The sequence below is a fragment of the Diabrotica undecimpunctata genome, chromosome 7, assembly GCF_040954645.1.
Source record: "Diabrotica undecimpunctata isolate CICGRU chromosome 7, icDiaUnde3, whole genome shotgun sequence".
Classification (NCBI taxonomy): Eukaryota; Metazoa; Arthropoda; class Insecta; order Coleoptera; family Chrysomelidae; genus Diabrotica; species Diabrotica undecimpunctata.
In genome coordinates, this window is record NC_092809.1 from 60,198,832 (window position 1) to 60,223,181 (window position 24,350).

Sequence of the window (24,350 nt, forward strand, 5' to 3'; positions counted from 1 at the left end):
GTCTTGTTTCTGCCGCGTATGTCATTATTGGTGTGATGACTGTTTTGTAAATTCTGCCTCTCGTTTCTTTCCGGATATTTTTATTTCTCCATATTGTTTCATTTAGGCAGCCTGCGGGTCTGTTTGTTCTATTCACTTAATCTTCCACTTCAGTTTCGAGCTTTCCGTACCTAGATAATGTGATGCCTAAATATTTTAACTCCATCACTTGCTCTATTATCTGACCTTCCAGTTCCAATTTACATCTTAGTAAATTTGCTGCTGTAACCATGCATTTTGTCTTTTTTGGGAAAATTAAGGTCTAATTTGGGGAAATAAGTACATAGGGAAATTAAAATAAAGTCATAGGAATGTCATATTTTATATTATATACTTTATAAAAGTTTTTATTAAAGCAATCTTAAATTTATTAAGCTATAAAAGTATAGATAGTTTTGATGTAGCGTTTCCAAAAAAGTTCTAAATTGATTACGGTATAAAAATATATTTCTTGTCAACTTTAATAATGCTGTAATCATAATTTAGCAGCATATTGTAGCTTTATTTGGATTTATTCTATATTGTTCTCAAGACGTGCCCAAGAACTCTGTAATTATATCGTGTAGTTTTTATCACTATACAGGTATACCTTGTATATTATTAAATCTTTAAAAATACTGTCACAAATATTATAAAAGTTAAAAATAATACTGCATAATACGTCTGTATTAAAAATAGTAACATATAATCTACTTTTTATATAAAAATTATTATTTTAAAAATTTATCATCAGTTTTTACCACTTTTTTTTTATTTTATATTAAAAACTGTTAAAATCTTTTAAAACTGAAAAAATTTCTTTGAAATAGTCGTAAAACTGCAATTCAAAGATAATTTTTAAATACTTTTAAAATATTCAAAATCCATGTTTTTTTTTACTCTGCCGACTCAGAATTCTAGAGCGCTCTTATACCGAAAACCCAAATAAATACTTATTGTATCATGAATATAATCTAAGACCTTGTGTTACTCTTCTTCAGACACGACTTGCACTTTGGCTGTTCCGGTGATGTCAAGCAATTCTCTTGAAGTGAAAGTGGCAACCAATTTCTGTTCTCCTTCGTATTTTGGAACGATACTGGTTTCGATTCTGATCACGGTACCAGGTTTAACATCAGGAACACCAATGACTTGGTTTTTAAGAAGCGATGCTCCAGAAATGTGGAATTTGCCATTGGTAAGAGCTTTCTTCAACGGATTGACGAATTTCAGACCTATTGTTGTTGGTTGTTTGTTGACAATAGTATGGGGTACCTGAAAGATTATGAAAAAAAATATTATAACTAAAAATAAGCCATCCCAATATAAAAACATTTATAAACTTGAGTACATACAATAATTTGAAAAAGAAGTAAATGAAACTACTATATTATCTTAATCATAGAGTTAATCAGGTCAGAACTATTACGTGGCCATTCTATTATTACAATATTAAGACTATCCTCTTCATCCATTAAGCTCTTGTCAGAGCTTGATGACACTCTAAATATTGTTAGCTTGCTATCTCCATTGGCAGCGATCCTGTGCCAGTAGGACGGCTTCATGTAGATATAGAATGGCTTTAAGTTGTGGCTTGAATTCTCGCGCCAAATATTTTACTTTTTTAAATAGTTCATGACTTTCACTTCGATTTGCATGTTGCTCCAGTTTTTGACACACGTTATTTATATAATTGCTTTTATCTCTGATACACATATTTGACTTTCCTGCTTAGCTCCGCTATTTTCCCGTTTTGTGATATGTTGTAACATAACTCTTTATTTTTCCACTAATTCTAAGGTTTCCCCTGACATCCAATGTCTGCCCTTTTGAATTTTACGCTGTGAATACTCTTTCCGCTGAATGTATCCAGATTTTTATTGTATTCCGTGTTTTATTTACGTCTTCTATATTTGTGTTTTTTTCTTGTTTATCAGTTTCATCTAGAATTCTTCCGTATTATTTACTCTTTACTGTTTTATCTAATTTATTTTTGTAGTTGTGTGTAGTTTGAGCCCACAGTTCATTTTTAGCAGCTTATGATCTGATGCGCAGTATACTCCTGGTAAAACTTTTACGTTTATTACTGAGGTTTTCCATCTTTTCCGCACGAGTATGTAGTCGATTTGATTTGATTTTGTGTTCTTTATTTGGACTAGCTCAATAGGACTTGTTATCAATATATTGTTTTCACTGTAGGAGACGTTCTGTGTAATGCCCAAGTCAAATGACCCGACAGTATCTCTCATATGTGGATATAACTATACAAGTAATCAATATTCTATTAAACTACTTGGGTAAATTACGATTCATACACTCAGTAACATAAAAATATTTAGCAAATCATAAAGTTTTACATTTGTGGTCATTATCCCTAAAATTGTAAAAAACAAAAAAAAGTACTTATTCTTTCACTGGAAGTCAATTTAAGATAATGATACATCTCAAGCCAAAATTCTCATTTAAGAAAAAAAATTATGAAGGCCTATTTATACTGGTGTAAATAAACAAATAAATCCTATCAGAATGTAAAAAACTAGAAAAATAAATTGAATTTTTCACACTTTTGCCAGTGTGATAAATCGCATAAAATTATAGGAACGTACTAAATGATACTTCAGCTTTTAAATAATATATTATTTAAATTAAAATTAAATAATGTTTCCCACTCTTCAATACTTTGACTGTGTATCCAAATTTCGTTTATTATTTGGGCTAAAAATAGTTTACCATTAATTGGTAAATGATAAAGCATAGGATACCGAAAGTCATTTCTTCATCAATTTCTTTTAAACCTACAGGCTCTAAAAATATACGAATATTTTTCTTGTTTTGTTCTCGCTTGGTCATTAAATAGTTTATATTATTATGCACCATTGGCGCAGCAACATTCAAGAAATGATCTTGATCGTGAAGGGCTCTATTCACATGCGGATCATGTCCGCCGGACAGATCCGTTGTTAGCTATATACAGGCAGATGTGCTTTCAATTCTGTAGTGGCGTAGTTACCTTACTGGACAAACAGTGTGACTTGTCATCCTAGCCTTTTATATAGATAGATTCTCCGAATTTTAAATGTATGTAAAAATATGAGTTTGACTAACTACGTTATGAAAGTAGTGATCCTACAGTGGGTTCTTAGGCTATATGACATTTTTTCATTTCATTATTTTGTTATTAATAAGTTGTGATTGTGGAAATATATATATATATATATATATATATATATATATATATATATTCTATTCTAACTTGTATTCATAGTTCGCTATTCTCAAATCGCTAGTTCGCTATTCGCTAGTTAAAACCTCAAAATAATATTTATAATTCGAATGTATCAATATTTTTTCATCTATAGAAATTAGTTTCCTCATTTTAGCTCTTTCGACATCAGTTCTTCGTTTTATGAGATTTTTCACCAGTAACAGTGAATACAGAGTGATTTTCGAATTAATACAAAAAATTAAATATTCGATTAATCCAATTTGTTGGATTCAACATAATACATTTTGAACGATAATCAGTAGCAATTATTTGGGAAACTATTAATAAATTGATATAAGGTTGAATGCTCGAATAAATGAACTTTAATAAAATGAAGGCAGATATCGAGCACAGTTTTATTAATTAAATCTTGCTTAAGTACTTTCGCTTCCTAGAGCATCTTCAGGGGCATTTCGTCAATTTTGGGCTATCCAACAATCGCAGAATGTCATAAACATAATATTAAACATAAAATTGTACATAACACTACACTAAACAACGACGAAATGCCCCTGAAGATGCTCTAGGAAGCGAAAGTACTTGGCAAGATTTAATTAATAAAACTGTGCTCGATATCTGCCTTTATTTTATTAAAGTTTATTGATAAATTGTAGAGAGCTGCGTAAACGCTAAATTTAGAAAAGTATTCACTATTCCGAAAATCTAATTCAATTTTAGGCCGCCACGAGTCACATCTTTCCTATTTATTTTCGAGCAGTGTATTAAAAATTATATTGAGCAGTGTAGCAAACGCTGGAATTTATCTGCGCGTGGGACAAATGTGCGTGAAAAAATGGAACATAAAGGACAAAGGACCAGCGGCAGGGGCAGAGTGAACCTACTGATTCTTTAGCAATATACTGTGCCACAGACGGCGCAGGAGTATTTTTGTTTAAATTAGCACACCACTTACGCCAGTTATATTTAGATTTTTCTTTGGGATACTTAACTCTGGATATAACTTCTTTGCACATTAAGTAATTTTTCGGAGTACTTGTGGACTTACATGAGCTGAAATAAAATCACAACCTTCGAAATATGGTGTTTTTGGATAATCAAGCGTATGTCATGGATGCATCGAGTTACTAACATAAATATTTGCAAAGAAAAGATCAAGCCCAAAATCTTGTCTGGACAGTTATATGTACAAAAGTGACATTTTGATCGTATGCTGAGTAACGATAAGTACAATTTTTTTTAAAATATAACGCAAGGTAAACTAAAAGCAAGCTAAGAACACGTGGATGACAAATCTCGTGGTTGAAAAATATAATAAGGCAATAAAGTCGTCATTAGGACTAAAAGTAACGTACTTAGGACAGTTTAGAGTTGCTGGAATTTTACATCATATTATCTATCTTGAATAAAATCTAGATGTGTCCCATTTTTCCGGAAATATTTTAAATTAAAATCTCTATTTTCACAGTTGTACACATCGTTCGTGCAAGGACCATATAAAAAAAATATTGTAAAAACAAATTCAGATTTGGAGGTTCAAAAGTCAGATTATTTTAAGAAATATAATTTATTCTCAACTAAATATTTGATGGAAGCCAAAATGACATAAGAAAACACGTTCAGGAATATTATAAAGACTAACCTTAATGTCAATATTTGGTCTAACGACTTGAAAATCATCTTCATCAGCCCAAGTTTGGTTGGTCTCTGAAACCGAAGCAATGGCGTAAATCTTCATGATGCAGTATTCCACCAGTTTATCTAGATATTCATTAGCTGTAACGTTAAGCCTTAATTCTTCAGCTAAAATAAAAATTAAAGTTATGTAATAAAAGAATCTAATTTTTTTTCTAGAATTTTTAAATCAAATACATCTGAATCCAGAATACATCATATACTTACTGGAATGAGGTTTAAGATTAAATTCTCCTTCATCTTTGCTGATCGGGTGAGCTTTAAGACCGTTATAATATACTGTACCAGCAGAAAGATGGACTTTGATGTGACGTTGGCTATTACTGTTGTTTTTGATTTTCACCACAACGCTGAAATTTTCTCCAATTTTAATTTGATCCAAATCCTACAAAATATATATTGTTTAATATCTTACCTATTTCCTCGTTCTTTTTATAAAATTAGAGGATTGATTGTAAGTATAAAATTGCTATTATAAGTAGTTAGAAATCATTAAAAGGAACCGTTAAAAGATATAATGTGCAGAAAACCGAAATACTTCTTTTATAAAAATAAATTCAAAATATTAATTAATTACATACTGTTACCGGAGTTTTTTTAACCACACTTGCCAATTAACGTTTATTTGTTTTTGTCTTTGTCTGGTTTAAAAAAAGTGTCGCTCCACAAAGGAACGAAAATACTTATGTCTATCTTTTGCAACAATTATTAGAAGTTTATATCATCTAAGCACCTAGACCACTCTCTTAAGTGGCCAGATATGCCTTTGTCCTTTTCACAATATTATTTTTTTCTGTTTCCCTCAATCTTCCCTTGGGCCGGTTTATTCTTTAGTTGAGTATATATTTGAATTCGTTAAATAGTACTCGTGCTACAAATAGGACTATTTCTTTTCATTTTTTGTATTATTAGGATTATTTGTTCTTCTAGTATTGACTCACAATTCATTTTTTCCCTATTTGTATGCTCTCTTTGGTCATTTATCTACTTGCCCATTGTTTGTTATTCCTAGTAGGTATACTGACTACGGGGTCAAAGTCGGCTGGTGACCTAAGCCCAACCCTCATGTGGGTATAGTTTCGAGTAGGGACATACTGTTCCCAGAATTTAAATCTTTAACCATCGACAATATGCCGTTTAGTTTTATACTTTTAAGTATCCAATATGTATTTTAATTTCACCCACTGCTTGGTGATGAGGTTATTTTAGCAGGTACTTTTAAGTTCACTGAAGATCGTCTGATAAGACCGAAAACATTGTGAACAATTTCAATAATTATTGTAGTCCATTTGGATTTTTGATTTAATGTTTCATTAAAATATATACCAATTACACTACAAGTTTTTACTTCATTGTAAAAGTTCTTTAACTGCCATGGCATACAGTCAACTCGCAGGAACTTTCCCACTTCACGCATGAAGATAATTATATTCTGGTATTCTTCTTCTTTTGTATATATTCTAATACCTTTTGTAATGTTTGTATATTTTTTTGAGAAACAATATTCTTTATGTGGGTTATAGTATTACAAAGGCACACTATTGTTTAATCTACTGCAATATATTTTATACTTGATTTTTATTATGCTTACTTGTAACGTGAATTCACAATCTTCAGTTTCTTCATCAGGCATATCAAAGAACCGCTTGGCTGCTTCAGTTCCTCGGACAGCGTTAAGCAGAGATAAACGTTCTGCTTTTGATCCCTCCTCCGGTTTGTATAAACGAGTTATATCTTGACGATCTCTGTCTCCATTGTAATCATACATGAATGGTTGTTTGGTGAGAATATAACGACCAACGCTAAAAAATTAAAATGTAAATATTGAATACATTACTTGACTTAGTGTAGGTTGCGACTAATGTGTAGTGTTTTGTATAATCACATTAAATGAAGGCTGAAAAGAAACGAATATAGAAAGGATGACAGAAAAACGAATCAAGATAGGAAATTTAAGAAACACTAAATAAAACTTAACTTATTTATCAAAAAAAGACTTGAGCAAGGGATAGAAGTAGAAAACCTTGAAAATTAAAGTAGCGTAGACAGAGCTGAAGAAAACTTGAGAAAAATATTACGAAGACAAACCAAGAAACATTATTAAACTACCAGTAGTGCAGTGAGTAGTAGAAGTGTAGTGTCTGGGGGCTCAGGAACCTGAAACCTCGGAAGCCTTGAAAACATCAGAGAGAATGTCGAAAGCTCGGCACAGTGACAATCGACGCGGTTAACCGTTATGTCTATACCCAAGTACCTGATACAGCAGTCTATACCTGTGCTACCCAGTTACCTTCGGTAAACTTCGCTTGTACGTTCCGAAAATAACAGACGCTTGACATTTTTGTTTGTTTTCTTTCAGTGTTCATTTAACTGTGCTTACAAGTTTTTAATATTTTTGTGACTATATGCGTGTTTCATGTTGTAATAATGGCAAGAAGAGAAGTGAGTGCCAGCGAATTTAAAAGGTAAGTTATTATCGTTTATTTTTACAATATTTTATACATAGATCATTTAATTTTAAAATGACGTATGAAAAACAACAGAAGTACTTGCAACAATTTATAGACGATATAGATAAGGAAGTAGACAGAAATATTGAAAACCAGGAATCAGATGAGGACTATGTTCCGCAAAGCAAACCAGATGGAGATGAAGCTTGACGTAGAGGACGTTTTTACTGATATCAATAATAATATTGAAATCGATACCGACGACAACGATAGTAGTGATGAAGATTTTGACGATTTTCAAGGAAGTTCTTCCCAAAGTGATGTTCTGGTTGCAAAAGATAAAACGATTTGGCAACGAAAACTGTTAACTGCATGTCGAACACTAAAACGTAACCTTTTGCGTGAAAAGACGGCCCAGTACGTTTTACTAAAACTCTATATTAGAGACACATTCGAATGTGTTTTTAGGGACGTAATGTGTGACATAATTATACGCGAAGCCGATCGAAAAGCTAATGGCGTTTGGGAAAAGTATAATGCTGAAAACCTCGACAAACTCGTAAAGTTTGGAACTCACTCACAACAGAAGAATTTGATGCATACTTAGGTATTCTTATTACAGCAGGAGTTCGGAATTCGAATTCAGAACACTCGAAAGATTTATGGAAAACATACTCTCATCCTTTGTACTGAGCAAGTATGGGCATAAATCGCTTTTGGAGTATCAGCAGATTCCTACGGTTTGACAATGACAAAACGCGTGCAGAACGTTTGCAAAATGATAAAGCTGCAGTTATCACAGAAATATTCCATCTTTTCAATGATAATTTACGTCGTAACTATGTACCGTCGGATTGTCTTACTGTGGATGAACAGTTATTTCCTTTTAGAGGTAGGACACGTTTCACGCAATACATGCCAGCAAAACCAGCCAAGTATGGCATCAAGGTTTGGTGGGCTTGTAATGCCGATAATTCGTATCCACTTACTGGACAAATTTATACCGGAAAAAATTCAACTGGACGTGAAACTAATCAAGGTGAACACGTAGTAAAAGATTTGTGTCACCGATACAAAAATTCTGGACGAAACATAACAATGGATAATTTTTTCTCCTGTTGTCTTGGAATTTATCATTAGTTGGTACTTCGAAAAGAAACAAACCATATATTCCACAAGAAATGCTGGCTTCGCCAGAGCGTGAGCCTGACTCGTCATTACACGGATTCAGTGCAGATCGTGTTATCATTTGTTCATATGTGCCAAAAAAGAAAAAAGCGTTATCTTGCTGTCACCAATGCATGAACAACGCTAATGTAAGTGGCTCAAAAATAAACCTGAAATAATTCAGTTCTATAATAAAACTAAAGGAGGCGTAGACAACATGGACAAAATGGTTTCTCATTATTCCACTAAACGCAGAACTTTGCGTTGGCCACTAACCTTCTTTTACAATATCCTAGACGTAGTTTGCCTAGCAACCTATATAATTTATACAGAGAATAATCCACAGAGTTCTACTGAAACTAGTAAGAGTAAAATTTTTCTAAAAGACTAAGAAAAACAACTAGTAATGCCTGCAATTTCCACCTGCCTGATGCCTAATACCAAATGTATATGGAAATTTTTCATCAAGGTCAGGAATTGAGTGTATGTTAGGAAAACCTCTACCTACAGATACAAGTAGTACAGCAGAGTCATTACCTCTTCGAGATTCTACTGGACGCCTCAAATTGTTGGAAATTGCTACATTTGTATGTCTAAGAAAGACACGAAAATCATGTAATGTTGGTAATCGTTCTCTATGTAACGAACACTCAGTAAATATAAGTAAGGGCAAACAATGTGTTTAAAATGTAACTTTTATTTATGTTTCTATATCGCTTTTATTATAAAAAAACTAGACACAGCTTCATGATTTACTAAACATTAGTGTTGCCCGGGTGCCACGGGTGTGGACGTAATGGTGTAAAAATTTGGACAGGTATTTTTAATATATTATATACATTTTTTTCTTTGGTTTTTATTATAAATCTCTTCGTTCTAAATAATTTTAGGAAAAACTAGAAGCTGGAATCAAAATATTTATACTATCGCCAATGATTTATATAAAACAATTACCAAGAATACCCAGGAACCTTGGTATAGACACAAAGGTTAAACGCGGAAGCCTGGTGAATTTAATATTTATCATATTTATAATAATACATAATAACGAACTATTGTGACAGACATTGTGTGATAGAAAAAAAAAAGACTTTTATTTCCAAATAACAACAGACGGCATACCAGATAATTGACCGCAATGACGGTATAAATGAACCGACCTCTGTTCCCAACGGCAGTAGTGCATTGTTTGGTGATCAGTGCAGTAATGTCTGTTGGCTCGGGAGATTGAGACCTCGGAAGCCCTGAAGAAGACATCAGAGAGGATGTCGAAAGCTCAGCGCAAAGAGAATCAACGCGGTTCAGCCCGGAAGACTGTTGAGTTTAATATTCACCTTTGTAATAGGATTAATCTTAGCTCTAGGTTTAATTGTGCTAACCGCGGAAATCTTTCGGAACATATTATATTCATGATTATATAAATAATTTTTAAGATAAATAGTGTGAATACCAATGAAACTTAAGTTGGTCTTACTGATATTTGTTACAATAAATCCTCTTGTATCCCAATACATTGGAATGATCTACTTTCCAACGCATCAGATCTGCATTGACGGAAGCAACCATGAAGCCAACGTCATAGTTGAAACCGACTTGTCCCTTTTTGATAGCCTCCAAAGATGCTGGTCCACACTGGTAAAAGCCACTTGATGTTTCTTGAGGAGTGGCGTCAATGGCTTGCCAACCACCATAGCCTAAATTAGAAAAGGTTTAGGAAATATTGTAGAAAACTTGTTGCAAAAAAATCACAGTATTTAACTGTTCATCTAATGTAGCAAATTTAAAAATGTATGCTTTCAAAAACAAAAATGTTTTTAAATAATTTCAATTAGAATTTTTGACAGAGTTTCTTTGAAATAATTTAATATATATTTTATTTATATACTCCAGTTGTCAGAGACAAAAATGTCACTAAATCTCTAAAAAATCATAGGAATAATCTAAATTTTTCTGAGATTGTCAATTTTGGGACCATAAAAAAATTAAAAAATGTTTACCACTTTTACCCACCGGTTCCCCCTAAAACGCTCTCTTGGAAGGGGGGAAACGGAAAAAATCGATTTAACAAAAATCTGTACTCCGAGCTGTAGAAAAAACTATTTCGAATAAAAATTCTAGCTGAGATAATTAGGAATAAAAATGTTTATTAGCACTTTTTGAGTAAAATAAACCGTTCTCTCAGAAACAACGCTTGAAGCGACCGGTAATTTTGAATGTTATTTAATCGCGCGAAATAAATTTTAAATAAAATTTGTATCAACTCGATGGTCAAAATTCTATATCTTTTGATCAGGGTGTCCTATCGACAAAAGTCATAATGCGTTTTAAACTTGAAGAGAGCAGCTTTTGTATGCATTTTTTGTATTTGGACGAAAATTCATTAGTTTTTATAAAGGTATTAAATAAATAAACGTCGAGCGATTTCTACCATTTTTTATGACTGTCATGAAATCAATAAAATTTATTACTTTTATTGACCAAGTACTATGGAATTTCCAATGTTAGATTCTAATCTTCAAAACCCATAGCATAAAATTTCGGTTTTGAGTGTTATGGCAATAAATGTGAGGCATTTGAAATATGCCTAAAAAACACGGAATTTAGACTTTAACATTAAAAACGATCTAAAGTTTAAAAGTTTAACTTCTGCGTTTTTTCTGCATATTTCAAATGCCTCATACTTGTTGTCAAAACTCAAAATCAAAATTTCATGTTATATGTTTTGAACATTTCACTCTAACAATGAAAATTCCACTACGACCGGTAAATCAAACTGATAAATTTTATAGATCTTATGAGAATCGTATAAAATTGCCACGTTTATTTATTTAACACCTTTATAAAAACCAATACCTTCTTTATCTAAGTTGATTTCGCGCGCGTAACTGACATTCAAAATCACCGATCACTTCAAGCGTTGTTTCTGAGAGAACGGTTTATTCTACTCAGAAAGTGCTAATGAACTGAACATCTGTATCTGTATCTGTAGAGTAGAGAGGGCAAGTTAAGTTTCACAGCACTTAGGCCACAATTGACCCATTGTGCATCCTCCCAGGGAGCTGTAACCCTTAGCTTATTGCCCATTCTGCCATTTCTAGGAAGGTGGACAAGTCACCAGGAGACATCTCTCTTATGTGGGCAGGTGTGGGCCAGGACTCGCCGAACGCGTACTCTCGTATTAACGATAACTCCGGGCATTCACATAGGAGATGCTCTACAGTTTCGTCTTCTCGTTCACACTTCCTACATAGAGGTGTGTCTGCTAGCCCCAGTGTGTGGAGGTGTTTGCTTAGTTGACAATGACCATTTAAAAAACCAACTGCCAAACGAAGGTTTTTCCTGGTCATTCCCAAGTACTTCTTTGATGTTGACTCTTCAAGGTTACTTAGTGGTACCCTGGCAACTTTACATCCTTGATCTTCTTCCCATCTTTTTACGGTTTGCGTATGGGAGTGACATTTGACAATTTCCGCGATTGTTGTAGTTGACCAACCAAAAAGATCACCAGGTCGTAAGATTCTTAGGCCTGCCACCTTCCTAGATAATTGGTCAGCAATGCGGTTGCCTTTATTCCTATTGTCATATATGGTCATGGATGGTAATACCATCAGGATGATGGTATTACCATCCGAAGCTTGAGTTAGTGGCTCGTGACAGTCCATTACTAAACCTGATGTGACACGTGGTCTATTCAAGGTTAGTAGCGCTTGTCTGCTATCTGTGCAGATCATTATAGTTTTCCCTGCTATCTCTTTTGCGACTATGGAGATACCAGTCAGTTCTGTCTGAACTACGCTGGCATTTTTGCCCATACCCCACTTTATTCTTGAGTTCAGTGATCTGGAGTATATCCCGCATCCTGAGCCTTCTTTCATTTTGGAGCCATCGGTGTATATGCAATAGGCATTTGCCACGTTTGTCTCCATATACTGTCTTGTTTCAATTTTGTAGGGTTTGTTAAAGACAAACTTTGGATCAATTGAGTCGCAGCCTGCCTGTAGCAGTAGTAGCGCATTCAGCTCTCCCCGCCAGAAACGAGTTCTCAATTGTCCCATTTCTACATCAAGGTTTGCACCAGCTGAGCGCAGTCGCATCATTGTCACTAGCGCCACTTCTTTGAAATATATATCTAGAGGCGTGATGCCAATGATCAACTCCATCGCAGCCGTTGGTGTTGTTTTCATGGCACCTGTTATATTTATGCAAGCCATCCGCTGAATATGGTTTAGTTTGTTAATCGCTGTTGCCTGTAGCACTTTTGGTACCCAAGCAATAGCTCCGTAAGTTAGCATTGGCCTAATGACAGCGGTGTAGACCCAGGCGATCACCCTGGGTGTAAGGCCCCAGGTGCATCAGACCGTTCGTCGACACTGCTCATAGGCAATATATGCTCTTTTAGCTCTACCATCTAAGTGTGAGTTCCATGTTAACTTCCTATCAAGGGTAATTCCAAGATACTTCACGTCGTCAGAAAAATTTAGACTGTAGTTTAGAATCCTTGGGGGTATTAAGCCCGTGATTCTTCTTTTCCTGGTAAAGAGGACCATCTCTGTTTTCTTAGGATTTATAGATAGTGAGTGTTCCTTGCACCATGTTTCTATTAGTCGGAGAGCAACTTATGATCTCTCACATAGTGTGTTCTCAAACTTACCGCTTTGCAGGACAGCAATATCGTCTGCATAGGCTATTGTGTAGAAACCGTTGCTGCTGAGTTGGTCAACCAGGGCATCTAGATCTATGTTCCAGAGTAGTGGTGATAGCACCCCTCCCTGTGGACACCCCCTCGTAACCATACCTCTAACAGAAACGTCTTCTACATTTCACAAGGAAACTAAGTTCCTGTAGTTGGCTGTATACCATGTAATAAAAAATTTTCCAATAAAATCCTTTATAAAAAGGTATATAAAAAACCCAGTCGGGCTATGTTAAAAAGACAAAACGTTTTCGGAATAAGTATTCCATCATCAGTGTCCTAAAATATTTAACCACTTAATTAAAAACAACATGAAAAGATTTAAATTTTGACTAAGGTTAATGTGAAATGTGGTTAATACTTACAATATATTACATGAATGTAGCCACTAAATATGAGGGTAAAAACCCTTTAAAAATTAATATATGAAGTTTAGTTTACATTATGTCGTGTTTACAAATAGGATGGTAAAGTTACCGTTGGATTGGTAACATGGCGACATATGACTCTACATTAAGTTGCAAGTCCTGAGACGGTGTGTCTACGAGGACTTTATTAAAGAAACTGATTGAAATGACAATCTTAACAGGTTATGACGGAAGTCATGACAGAGCAGTCAGTGTAACTGTATGTGTCTATTTAAGACAGAAGCCACCGTTAATATATGAAGTAGTATATTTAAAATTGTGAAAGTTGAAATATTTAACCACTTAATTAAAAAGAACATGAAAAGATTTAAATTTTGACTAAGGTTAATGTGAAATGTGGTTAATACTTACAATATATTACATGAATGTAGCCACTAAATATGAGGGTAAAAACCCTTTAAAAATTAATATATAAAGTTTAGTTTACATTATGTCGTGTTTACAAATAGGATGGTAAAGTTACCGTTGGATTGGTAACATGGCGACATATGACTCTACATTAAGTTGCAAGTCCTGAGACGGTGTGTCTACGAGGACTTTATTAAAGAAACTGATTGAAATGACAATCTTAACAGGTTATGACGGAAGTCATGACAGAGCAGTCAGTGTAACTGTATGTGTCTATTTAAGACAGAAGCCACCGTTAATATATGAAGTAGTATATTTAAAATTGTGAAAGTTGAAATATTTAACCACTTAATTAAAAAGAACATGAAAAGATTTAAATTTTGACTAAGGTTAATGTGAAATGTGGTTAATACTTACAATATATTACATGAATGTAGCCACTAAATATGAGGGTAAAAACCCTTTAAAAATTAATATATGAAGTTTAGTTTACATTATGTCGTGTTTACAAATAGGATGGTAAAGTTAACGTTGGATTGGTAACATGGCGACATATGAATCTACATTAAGTTGCAAGTCCTGAGACGGTATGTCTACGAGGACTTTATTAAAGAAACTGATTGAAATGACAATCTTAACAGGTTATGACGAAAGTCATGACAGAGCAGTCAGTGTAACTGTATGTGTCTATTTAAGACAGAAGCCACCGTTAATATATGAACTAGTATATTTAAAATTGTGAAAGTTGAAATGAAATTAAAAAATTATAACAGTATCAACCATCAATGTTGTTGTTTTAAATTATGTATGTGAGATGAAATTGTGATGAGAAAATTATGTGATTATAGTTAGGCAACCAACTATACAGTGTCAAGTGGTGTGATGAAAAAGATTCTAATATAAAGCCCTTTATGTTTCAATAACATTTGGTACCTGGAAAATGGAAACTAGACACAGGTGGAAAGTTTGGTTCTTGAAAAGTATAGGAATTAATATATTTATTATGTGAGAATGTTATTCAATGAATGAAAATAAAACTATTGTAATATAAAGTTCATGTAAAAATTGATTTATAACTCAATTATATTAGGCCCTGTATGTCAAAAAACAACATTTGGTACCTGGTAAATGTAAAACTTCTTGAGTTACAAGTTCATGAATATAAATATCTGATTAGGTGTTAACAGACTGAGTGATGTAGTTATATTTTGTGTGTTGACAAGTATATGAAATGGACAAAAATTGATGGTTGGGAGTGGTTTTGTAATATATTGATCGTAATGTACTCAACTTATAACTTGAGAAAATGCCTATCTGTTATAAAGCAACACTAGGTACATAGGAAAATAAAAGATTAAGTTATAAGTTGGTAAGTTGAATGAACTGTTGGTCTATATTGACTATAATAGTAAAATAAAATTGTTGTAGGTGGCTCTGTTAAATTTGAGTAAAGAGAATGAAAATTAAGGTGTTTTTGAGAAAGTTGTGATAAACGGATAGACTACAGAAGGCTGAGGTCCTCAGAGGACCGAAAACCAAACCCTGAGGGAGTTGTGTAGAAAAGAAAAATGAGAATTTCATAATCTGGAAAGGGGTGGGGGATGACGGATGATCTAATCTAAATTTGGAAGTGTCGAAAAAGAAGCATGGAAAAAATTGGGTATAGTGGTTAAGACACGAAGTTTGGGTTGAAAAGAATAGAGTGGGATAGATGGAGAGTAAGATTTATTGGAAGGAAGGTTTTTAGAGTGAACTAAGGAAGATGAGTATTAGGTGAACTAATCATGAATATGATTTTTATTGTGGAAGTAAATTGGGGATGTGGGTTAGGAGAATAGTTGGCGATGGAGAGGGAGAAAATCTCGATTGAATGAAACATGACGATTAACGCAATTTGGGCTTTTTTGTTTTTCTTTAAGAATTTCAAGATCTTCGTATAAATCTAATTTGAGGAAATTTTTTTGGGAGATATTGTGGATAAGTGAAACGTCTTCTGGAATATTGAGGGTGTGGTTGTGTTCTTTGAGATGTTGAGAGAAAGTGGAAGTATTGATTTAAGTCTATATATTCCACTCCGGTTCATGTAATTGATAGGATCTTTGGAATTAGAAATATGTTGTCCCAAATTGTTGGGTACTTTGAAAGAAACATGGGTGTTTTCAACCGAACGTTGGATGAGATTTCGAATATCTCCAGAAAGACTTTCATGATAAAATGGGAGTGAAACATAGTTGGGCTGGGTGGTAAGGTCTCTGGGAAACGCAGTCTCCTGCAGGGTCTTAAGGCGTTTTTTGTGGATGAGTTTGTTGATGATGTTGTGATCATATCCGTTGTTGACTGCTATTTGTCTGAGTATATTTAGTTATTTTTTGTAGTTTAAATCTGACAGTGGAATGCTTTCTAGGCGATGGATGTAACTATGAAAAGCTGCGTATTTATGTGACATAGGATGGTTGGATGAAAATGGAATTACGTGGTCAGTCTGTGTGGGTTTCCTATAGATACTGAAGTCGAAGTGGTCATTTAATCTGGTAATGGTGAGATCAAGAAAATTAATTGACATGGAAGATTCTAGTTCCATGGTGAACTTGATATTGGGGTGAATTTGGTTGATTTTAGAAAGTAAAAGTTCAGCTGAATTGGAATTACCTTTCGCTATGTTGAAGAATAAACAGTCATCAACATAGCGAAACCAGTGTAGTATTTCAGGGTTTTTCATAATCTGTGTGGATTCTAAATGATCTATAGATACATCAGCTAATAGAGGGGAGAGACAGCTGCCCATGGCTAAGCCATCAGGTTGTCTATAGAATTTGTTGTTAAACACAAAGAAATCTTGATCTAAACAAAGTTGTAATAGTTGGATAATGTAGTTAGAGGTAGATGAGGTAATGGATTTTCCTCTTAGAAGAGAGTGAACCAGATTAATTGTTTCTAGTTTGGGGACAGAGGTGAATAGATTGCTAACATCAAATGAAAGCATAGTGATGTTGGGGTGAAGATTAATGTGTTGTAAATTATTGACTAGATGACTAGTATTTTTGACTGAGAATCGAGGGGTGAAGTTCGTCATATTGTTAATTAGATTCAATATAAATTTTGATAGGATGGAGACTGGAGTGTTTATGAAACTAACAACTGGACGAATGGGAATGCCCTCCTTGTGTATCTTAGGTAAACCATACAGTCTGGGTGTCAAAGGGTTACTTGGGATTTTATAATATGGTGCAAAATGTTCAGAGAAGAAGTCTGTAAAATGTTTAATGTTATCTTTTAATTTGTTTATGAACTTTTAGAGGGGTCTGTTGCAAGTAAAGTGAAGTTATTATTATTAAGGAAAGTTGAAACTTTATTATTATATAATGTTTGATCTAGAATCACTAGACAGTTACCTTTGTCAGCTTTGCTGATGATTAAGTTATAGGATTTGATTTTCTTCTTGATGGAATGGAGGGTCTTGAGGTGTTCATTGCGTTTGTTTTGAGACAGCTTATGAAAATTGGGCGTTGAATGAAAATTGGATGTTGAATGAAAGTTTTGTATGTTGGAAGAAAAGTTGGACGATGAGGGTGTGTTGGTATTAAGTACTGTTGAAAAATTAGAAGGATAATTTTTGTTTTTAAATTTGTTGATGGTATTGAAGCAAGAGTTTCTGATTGAAGTTTTTTGATTTAACGGGACTGAGAGGTTTTGGATAATAATATCTATCTCAATGGAGAGACTCTGAAGGTCTTTTTCTGAAACCTTACGAGGAATGGAGTATTTGAGACCTAGGTTTAGAAGATGAAGTTCATTATTGTCGAAGGTAACTGAAGAGAGATTTTTCAATCTAGGGTGAAAAGAAAAATTAGAGAATTTACTGTTGATGTTACTGTTACTATTTGATGAATTAGGTTTATTTTTGATAAGATTGTTTAATTTTGATTTAAGTTTATTGAATTTGGTAAAAGTTACATTGTCCAATCTGTCCTGAACATCATTCAAAAAATTATTTAAATTGTCAAAGCCCATGAAATCAAGTAGAGAGTCATATGTTACCTTAAGTTTACAATCAATGTAGTTAAGCTTTCCATAAATACTTCCACTTTCTCTCAACATGAAAGTCTTTCTGGAGATATTCGAAATCTCATCCAACGTTCGGTTGAAAACACCCATGTTTCTTTCAAAGTACCCAACAATTTGGGACAACATATTTCTAATTCCAAAGATCCTATCAATTACATGAACCGGAGTGGAATATATAGACTTAAATCAATACTTCCACTTTCTCTCAACATCTCAAAGAACACAACCACACCCTCAATATTCCAGAAGACGTTTCACTTATCCACAATATCTCCCAAAAAAATTTCCTCAAATTAGATTTATACGAAGATCTTGAAATTCTTAAAGAAAAACAAAAAAGCCCAAATTGCGTTAATCGTCATGTTTCATTCAATCGAGATTTTCTCCCTCTCCATCGCCAACTATTCTCCTAACCCACATCCCCAATTTACTTCCACAATAAAAATCATATTCATGATTAGTTCACCTAATACTCATCTTCCTTAGTTCACTCTAAAAACCTTCCTTCCAATAAATCTTACTCTCCATCTATCCCACTCTATTCTTTTCAACCCAAACTTCGTGTCTTAACCACTATACCCAATTTTTTCCATGCTTTTTTTTCGACACTTCCAAATTTAGATTAGATCATCCGTCATCCCCCACCCCTTTCCAGATTATGAAATTCTCATTTTTCTTTTTTACACAACTCCCTCAGGGTTTGTTTTTCGGTCCTCTGGGGACCTCAGCCTTCTGTAGTCTATCCGTTTATCACAACTTTCTCAAAAACACCTTAATTTTCATTCAGGGCCTAATATAATTGAGTTATAAGTCAATTTTTACATGAACTTTATATTACAATAGTTTTATTTTCATTCATTGAATAACATTCTCACATAATAAATATATTAATTCCTATACTTTTCAAGAACCAAACTTTCCACCTGTGTCTAGTTTCCATTTTCCAGGTACCAAATGTTATTGAAACATAAAGGGCCTTATATTAGAATCTTTTTCATCACACCACTTGACACTGTATAGTTGGTTGCCTAACTATAATCACATAATTTTCTCATCACAATTTCATCTCACATACATAATTTAAAACAACAACATTGATGGTTGATACTGTTATAATTTTTTAATTTTATTTCAACTTTCACAATTTTAAATATACTACTTCATATATTAACGGTGGCTTCTGTCTTAAATAGACACATACAGTTACACTGACTGCTCTGTCATGACTTCCGTCATAACCTGTTAAGATTGTCATTTCAATCAGTTGCTTTAATAAAGTCCTCATAGACATACCGTCTCAGGACTTGCAACTTAATGTAGAGTCATATGTCGCCATGTTACCAATCCAACGGTAACTTTACCATCCTATTTGTAAACACGACATAATGTAAACTAAACTTCATATATTAATTTTTAAAGGGTTTTTACCCTCATATTTAGTGGCTACATTCATGTAATATATTGTAAGTATTAACCACATTTCACATTAACCTTAGTCAAAATTTAAATCTTTTCATGTTCTTTTTAATTAAGTGGTTAAATATTTTAGGACACTGATGATGGAATACTTATTCCGAAAACGTTTTGTCTTTTTAACATAGCCCGACTGGGTTTTTTATATACCTTTTTATATAGGATTTTATTGGAAAATTTCTTCTACATTTATGCTTATTGCTCTATTAGAGAGCATATTGAATATCCATTCGCTTACGGCCAGGGGAACACGTTGAGCTGTTGGGTGATAGTTGGGAATGTGGTTTTATCAAACCCTCCCTCAATGTCTATGAATATACCTATGGTGGATTTTTTATTATCCAGCGATCTTTCAATTCTTCCCACTACATGATGCAGTGCAGAATCGGTAGATCTTCCCGAAGTATATGCATGTTGATTTGGGTGAAGTGGGTTATGGACCAGAACTTCATCCCTTATGTACCTTTCGCATAGCCTTTCCATCGTTTGCAATAGAAAGGATGTTAGGCTAATTGGTCGGAAAGCCTTTGGTAGGGTGTTGTCCATCCTACCTGGCTTTGGTATGAAGACCACACGTACCTCTCTCCACTTCCTAGGAATATATCTCAGAACCAAAGAGGCTCTGAATATTTCCACGAGGTGCGGCAGAAGGATATCCAGTCCCCACCGTAGTAGGGCTGGATATATGCCGTCAGGCCCTGGTGATTTGAAAGGGGTGAAGCACAATATGGCCCATTTTACCTTTTCCTCATTAATCATTGTTCTGGCGAGATGCCAGTCGTTTATTGAGGGTATGATTGCTTCTTCCATCCGGTTTGGTGCTGTTGAGACACTAAGAACCGGGAAAGTGTGTTTTCATCAGGACCTCAGCACTTTCGCGAAGGTTGGAAGTTTTGTTCCCATCTTCCTTCGTTATTATGCCGACATGCCGATGTGGGTCCTTTGAGAGCGCTTTTTGTAGCCTGGAAGCCTGCGGGAAATCTTCGATTTCCTCACAGAAGGTTCTCCAAGTAGCTCTTTGTCTTTGTCTGCAGACTTTTTTAAACTCTTTGAGATTTGATTGATAAGAATTCCAATCCTCTTTGAATTTGGTGCTTTTCGCTCTATTAAAAGCTGTTCTTGATATCTTCCTAAGGTGTTCCAATTCAGTGCACCACCAAGAGTTGGTTTTGCGACTTTCCTGGACCATCCTTATTGGACAGGATTTTTTATAAGCATAGCTTATTTTGTTTTGGATAGATACCGTATACCTTTCCAATTCTGTATTAGTTCCTGGAGTTGAAGCCTTTTCATTCCGCAGAGCATCTTCTAAGAGTCGGTTGTAGAGTTCTACATCCGTCCTCCTAGGGTCGCGCGATTTGATAAGGCTTTTTTCCTGACTAATATTATAGGCTAGCCAGCGGTGGTCAGACATAGAAATATCCTCCGATACCTACCAGTTCTGAATTTTATTCGATATTTCAGCTGTTGCCAGCGTGATATCTATGACTGTTTGGCTACGAACATTAATAAAGGTAGGTTCGGTACCCCTATTTATGAAATGAACATTCTTATTTTCAAAAAATTATCTCAGCTACATTTTTTACTTGAAATATTCTTTTGTACAGCGTACAGATTTTTGGTAAATCAATTTTTTCCATTTCTTCCCCCCCCCCTACGATGCTTTAAGGGGGCAGCCGGGAGGTAAAAGTGGTAAACTTATTTGCAACTTTTTTGGGGTCCCAAAATTGACATTCTCAGCAAATTTCAGTTTGTTCGTATGATTTTTAGAGGTCAAATCTCTGACGACTGTACTATACAACAATGTTTTTAGTAATTTCGGACATATAACAATATTATGGATATAAACTTTGATATTTTCTAGTTCCTCATATAGATTTAGCCAAGTAAAAAATTGTCTTAACTCAAAGTAAATATGTTGATATTAACTTGAATATAGAAAATAAGAAAAGAGTTAAGTTCTAAAAGATTTTTAATAGAGCTTAAAGCAGAAGAAGTAGCAAAGGGTAAAAAATATAAGCAATAAATGAAAATAAAAGAGGTGAAGTTTATCTTACCAATGCCCTATTCCTATTAAAGATTAGGTAAACATTGATTAAAATATTTGTTAAATAAAATATTTAAGGCCTTCTTTGACTTTAAAACTGTGATTATTTTAGAAGATATGTTCTAGTTACCTGGAGGGAGATCTGGACGTGCCATATACACATCGTTCCAAACATGGTAGTTCCAAATGGAATCCTCTCCTTCAGGGTTATTAGGATCAAAAGGCAATTCTTCGTTGTTTTCGTTAAAGTATTTATCCACCGTCAACGTAGAATTAGCGTCGTGGGCAGAAACTAAGTTGGAAACAACTCTTGATGGAATACCAAGGGCACGAGCAACTATAAAACATTAATAATTAGAGGAAACTGTAGAAAACTTTCCATTTAAAATAATATAATTGTTAAAAAGCATAAAATTCTTTTAATTTCTACTTTCCCTACTCACTGGTTTCCATCGCTTTGTTTTTGTTTAGCTTTACATTTGTTATTATTAATATGTTTCCAGTATATTTTAGTATTTCAGTACGGCTTGTTTTTTTTTAATATATAAGTATTTGTAGTGTATTATTTGGTTAGCAATATTATTGTAAAAAGTTAAAACTATTTCTAATTTAATTTTCCATGAGGGGTATGGATTAGCAAAGTCAATATTTTATTTGCTAGTGTTATTATTTAATTGCTAATAATCAAGTGCAAAAAATCAAGTTTTTTCGATTTTTTCTTATCATTAAAAAGGTATGGAACTGAAATAAAATTTTAAATGTTTTTTTATAACATTGGAAAAGTTTTAAAATGGTTATTACAGAAGTTTTATAATTAATTTATTGCTCCACAAATGACAAAATAATTTGTTATTGCAGCATAAGAGGTATATTGTGGTGCCTAATAAACTCTCAAAATTTCATATCGATCCATCAATTAGTTTAAAAGTTATTTTATTTGTTATCTAATAATTCTGTATTATGACTGAACTTGGAGTACAAAGGAATTATTATTGAAGGAGAATACAAAAATCGAGTTTTTCCCATAATGTAGTGTTGACAGAAACTATAGTCATGGTAGAACAACTTATTACAACAACAGACAAAGTTGGATTGAAAATGAATTAAAGCAGAATGGTACCTAGCGATACATCAAGATCAGGCAAAAACAAATTAAACTCACAAATTTGCTTATTTATAAGCTAATAACGAAATAGTATCCCAAGCTCTAGCTGATACTGCAACTTCTAATTATTTTCACATATTCTAATTTTCACAATAAATTATAGTCATTTAAAATGTGGTGTTACAAAAGGATGCTTAGAATAGCACGGATACAGAAGAAAACACACACAGAATTAATGCGAGAGATTGGCAAAGATAATGAAATAATAAATATAATAAAACATCTAGGTTTTTTACACAATCCCTAGGACAAACAATGTAGGGGCAGTGATATAAATGCTCAAAGATAATACAGGTAAAGATAAGTGGAAAAAGCAGAATGTTATGGTTAAAAAATTTAAGTTAATTCTGAAGCAGCTATAGATAAAGTAAAAATGGTAATAATAATATCCAAACTCCGATTTGGAAACGGCGCCTAAAGAAAAAGAATTCTTACATATACTCGTTTTAAATTATAATGTTTTGATTTAATTAGCCTAAATTGAATGATGACGGAAGAGCAACTACTCATCGTACCGAGTATATAGGACATATTAGAAAAATAATCTGAGAAAATTCTCGGGCACCAGTAGAATCACTAAAATTAATCACAAGAAATCGCAAAAGGAATAAACTATTTCAACTGAATAAGTAAGGAGTTCCACTCAAAATAAAAATTGTAGTATAATTCCATATGTGACACATGTGTACTTAATGTACTAATCACACATATAGTAATAAAACCTTTTAAGATAAGTGAATAGTTTGTAAGAGAATATTATGTGCAGAGTAAGTTAGTGATCTATGTATGACTAGTAGCAAGAAATATGCATAAAACTTTCTTTTTATATATGAATACATACTTGTAGTGCATACTCCTGAGAAAACCCAACATTGACCATAGCTCACTGGTTGTTCGGAATCTAAGTACTGTTGGAGAATTGGTACAGATCCTGTCCAAGCAGAAGGAGCAGTACCATCTTCGTACTGTCCATCCCATCGTCCGACCAAAATACCATCGTCGTCGTTGCTGTTAACCATTTTAGAAATGATTCTCGTCAGCTTTATTGGATCACCGCGACTAAAAGCAAAATAAATATATAAAAATGTCTGATTAGATTAGCTTAACTAATTTTTCTCGTAAAAAAAGTGCGGTTAAAATTGTCAAAAAATCAGATTTTTAAAGAGATAACTTGATTTTTAATAAGTTGATTTATTTTAAGGTTCTCGAAAATATTGCTCCATGACTTGCTCTGGTGATTGCTCTGGTGACTTTCTATTTTTGAGTGAATTTATGGCTATCTCTACTTCCTGAAAACTGATTTTTATTTCGTGTCTTAATTCAGGTACGTTATTGTGTTGATGATTATTTTCCTTTTTTTTTAACAGTTCCGTCACATATCTTTCCCGTTCGTTTGCTGGTATGTTATTGTATTCCTTAAATTGTGTCATTTCTTTCCGTTGGTTTCTTATAAATCTTCATATTTGTTTTTATGTACTGTAGAAGTCACTTTCCATCCTTTTTGTAAACTGTTTTCAGTGTTCATTTTTTGTTCTTCTTACCAACTGCTTTGTTTCATTTCGTATTCTTCTGTAGGTG

General features: G+C 33.6%; 1 protein-coding gene across 1 annotated transcript in view; it reads right to left on the minus strand.

Annotated features, from left to right (window-relative positions):
• Window positions 1–345: 345 nt before the first annotated feature.
• Window positions 346–24,350, minus strand: part of LOC140445404 (hemocyte protein-glutamine gamma-glutamyltransferase-like) — a 60,025-nt gene continuing 36,020 nt past the window's right edge. The window contains exons 6-12 of the mRNA XM_072537406.1: window positions 23,614–23,831; window positions 21,738–21,944; window positions 10,028–10,247; window positions 6,528–6,738; window positions 5,144–5,321; window positions 4,884–5,044; window positions 346–1,293 (exon numbers count right to left, since the gene is read on the minus strand). Of these exons, the coding sequence (XP_072393507.1) occupies window positions 1,006–1,293; window positions 4,884–5,044; window positions 5,144–5,321; window positions 6,528–6,738; window positions 10,028–10,247; window positions 21,738–21,944; window positions 23,614–23,831 (1,483 nt within the window). The 3' untranslated portion in view covers window positions 346–1,005. The remainder of the gene's footprint in view (window positions 1,294–4,883; window positions 5,045–5,143; window positions 5,322–6,527; window positions 6,739–10,027; window positions 10,248–21,737; window positions 21,945–23,613; window positions 23,832–24,350) is intronic.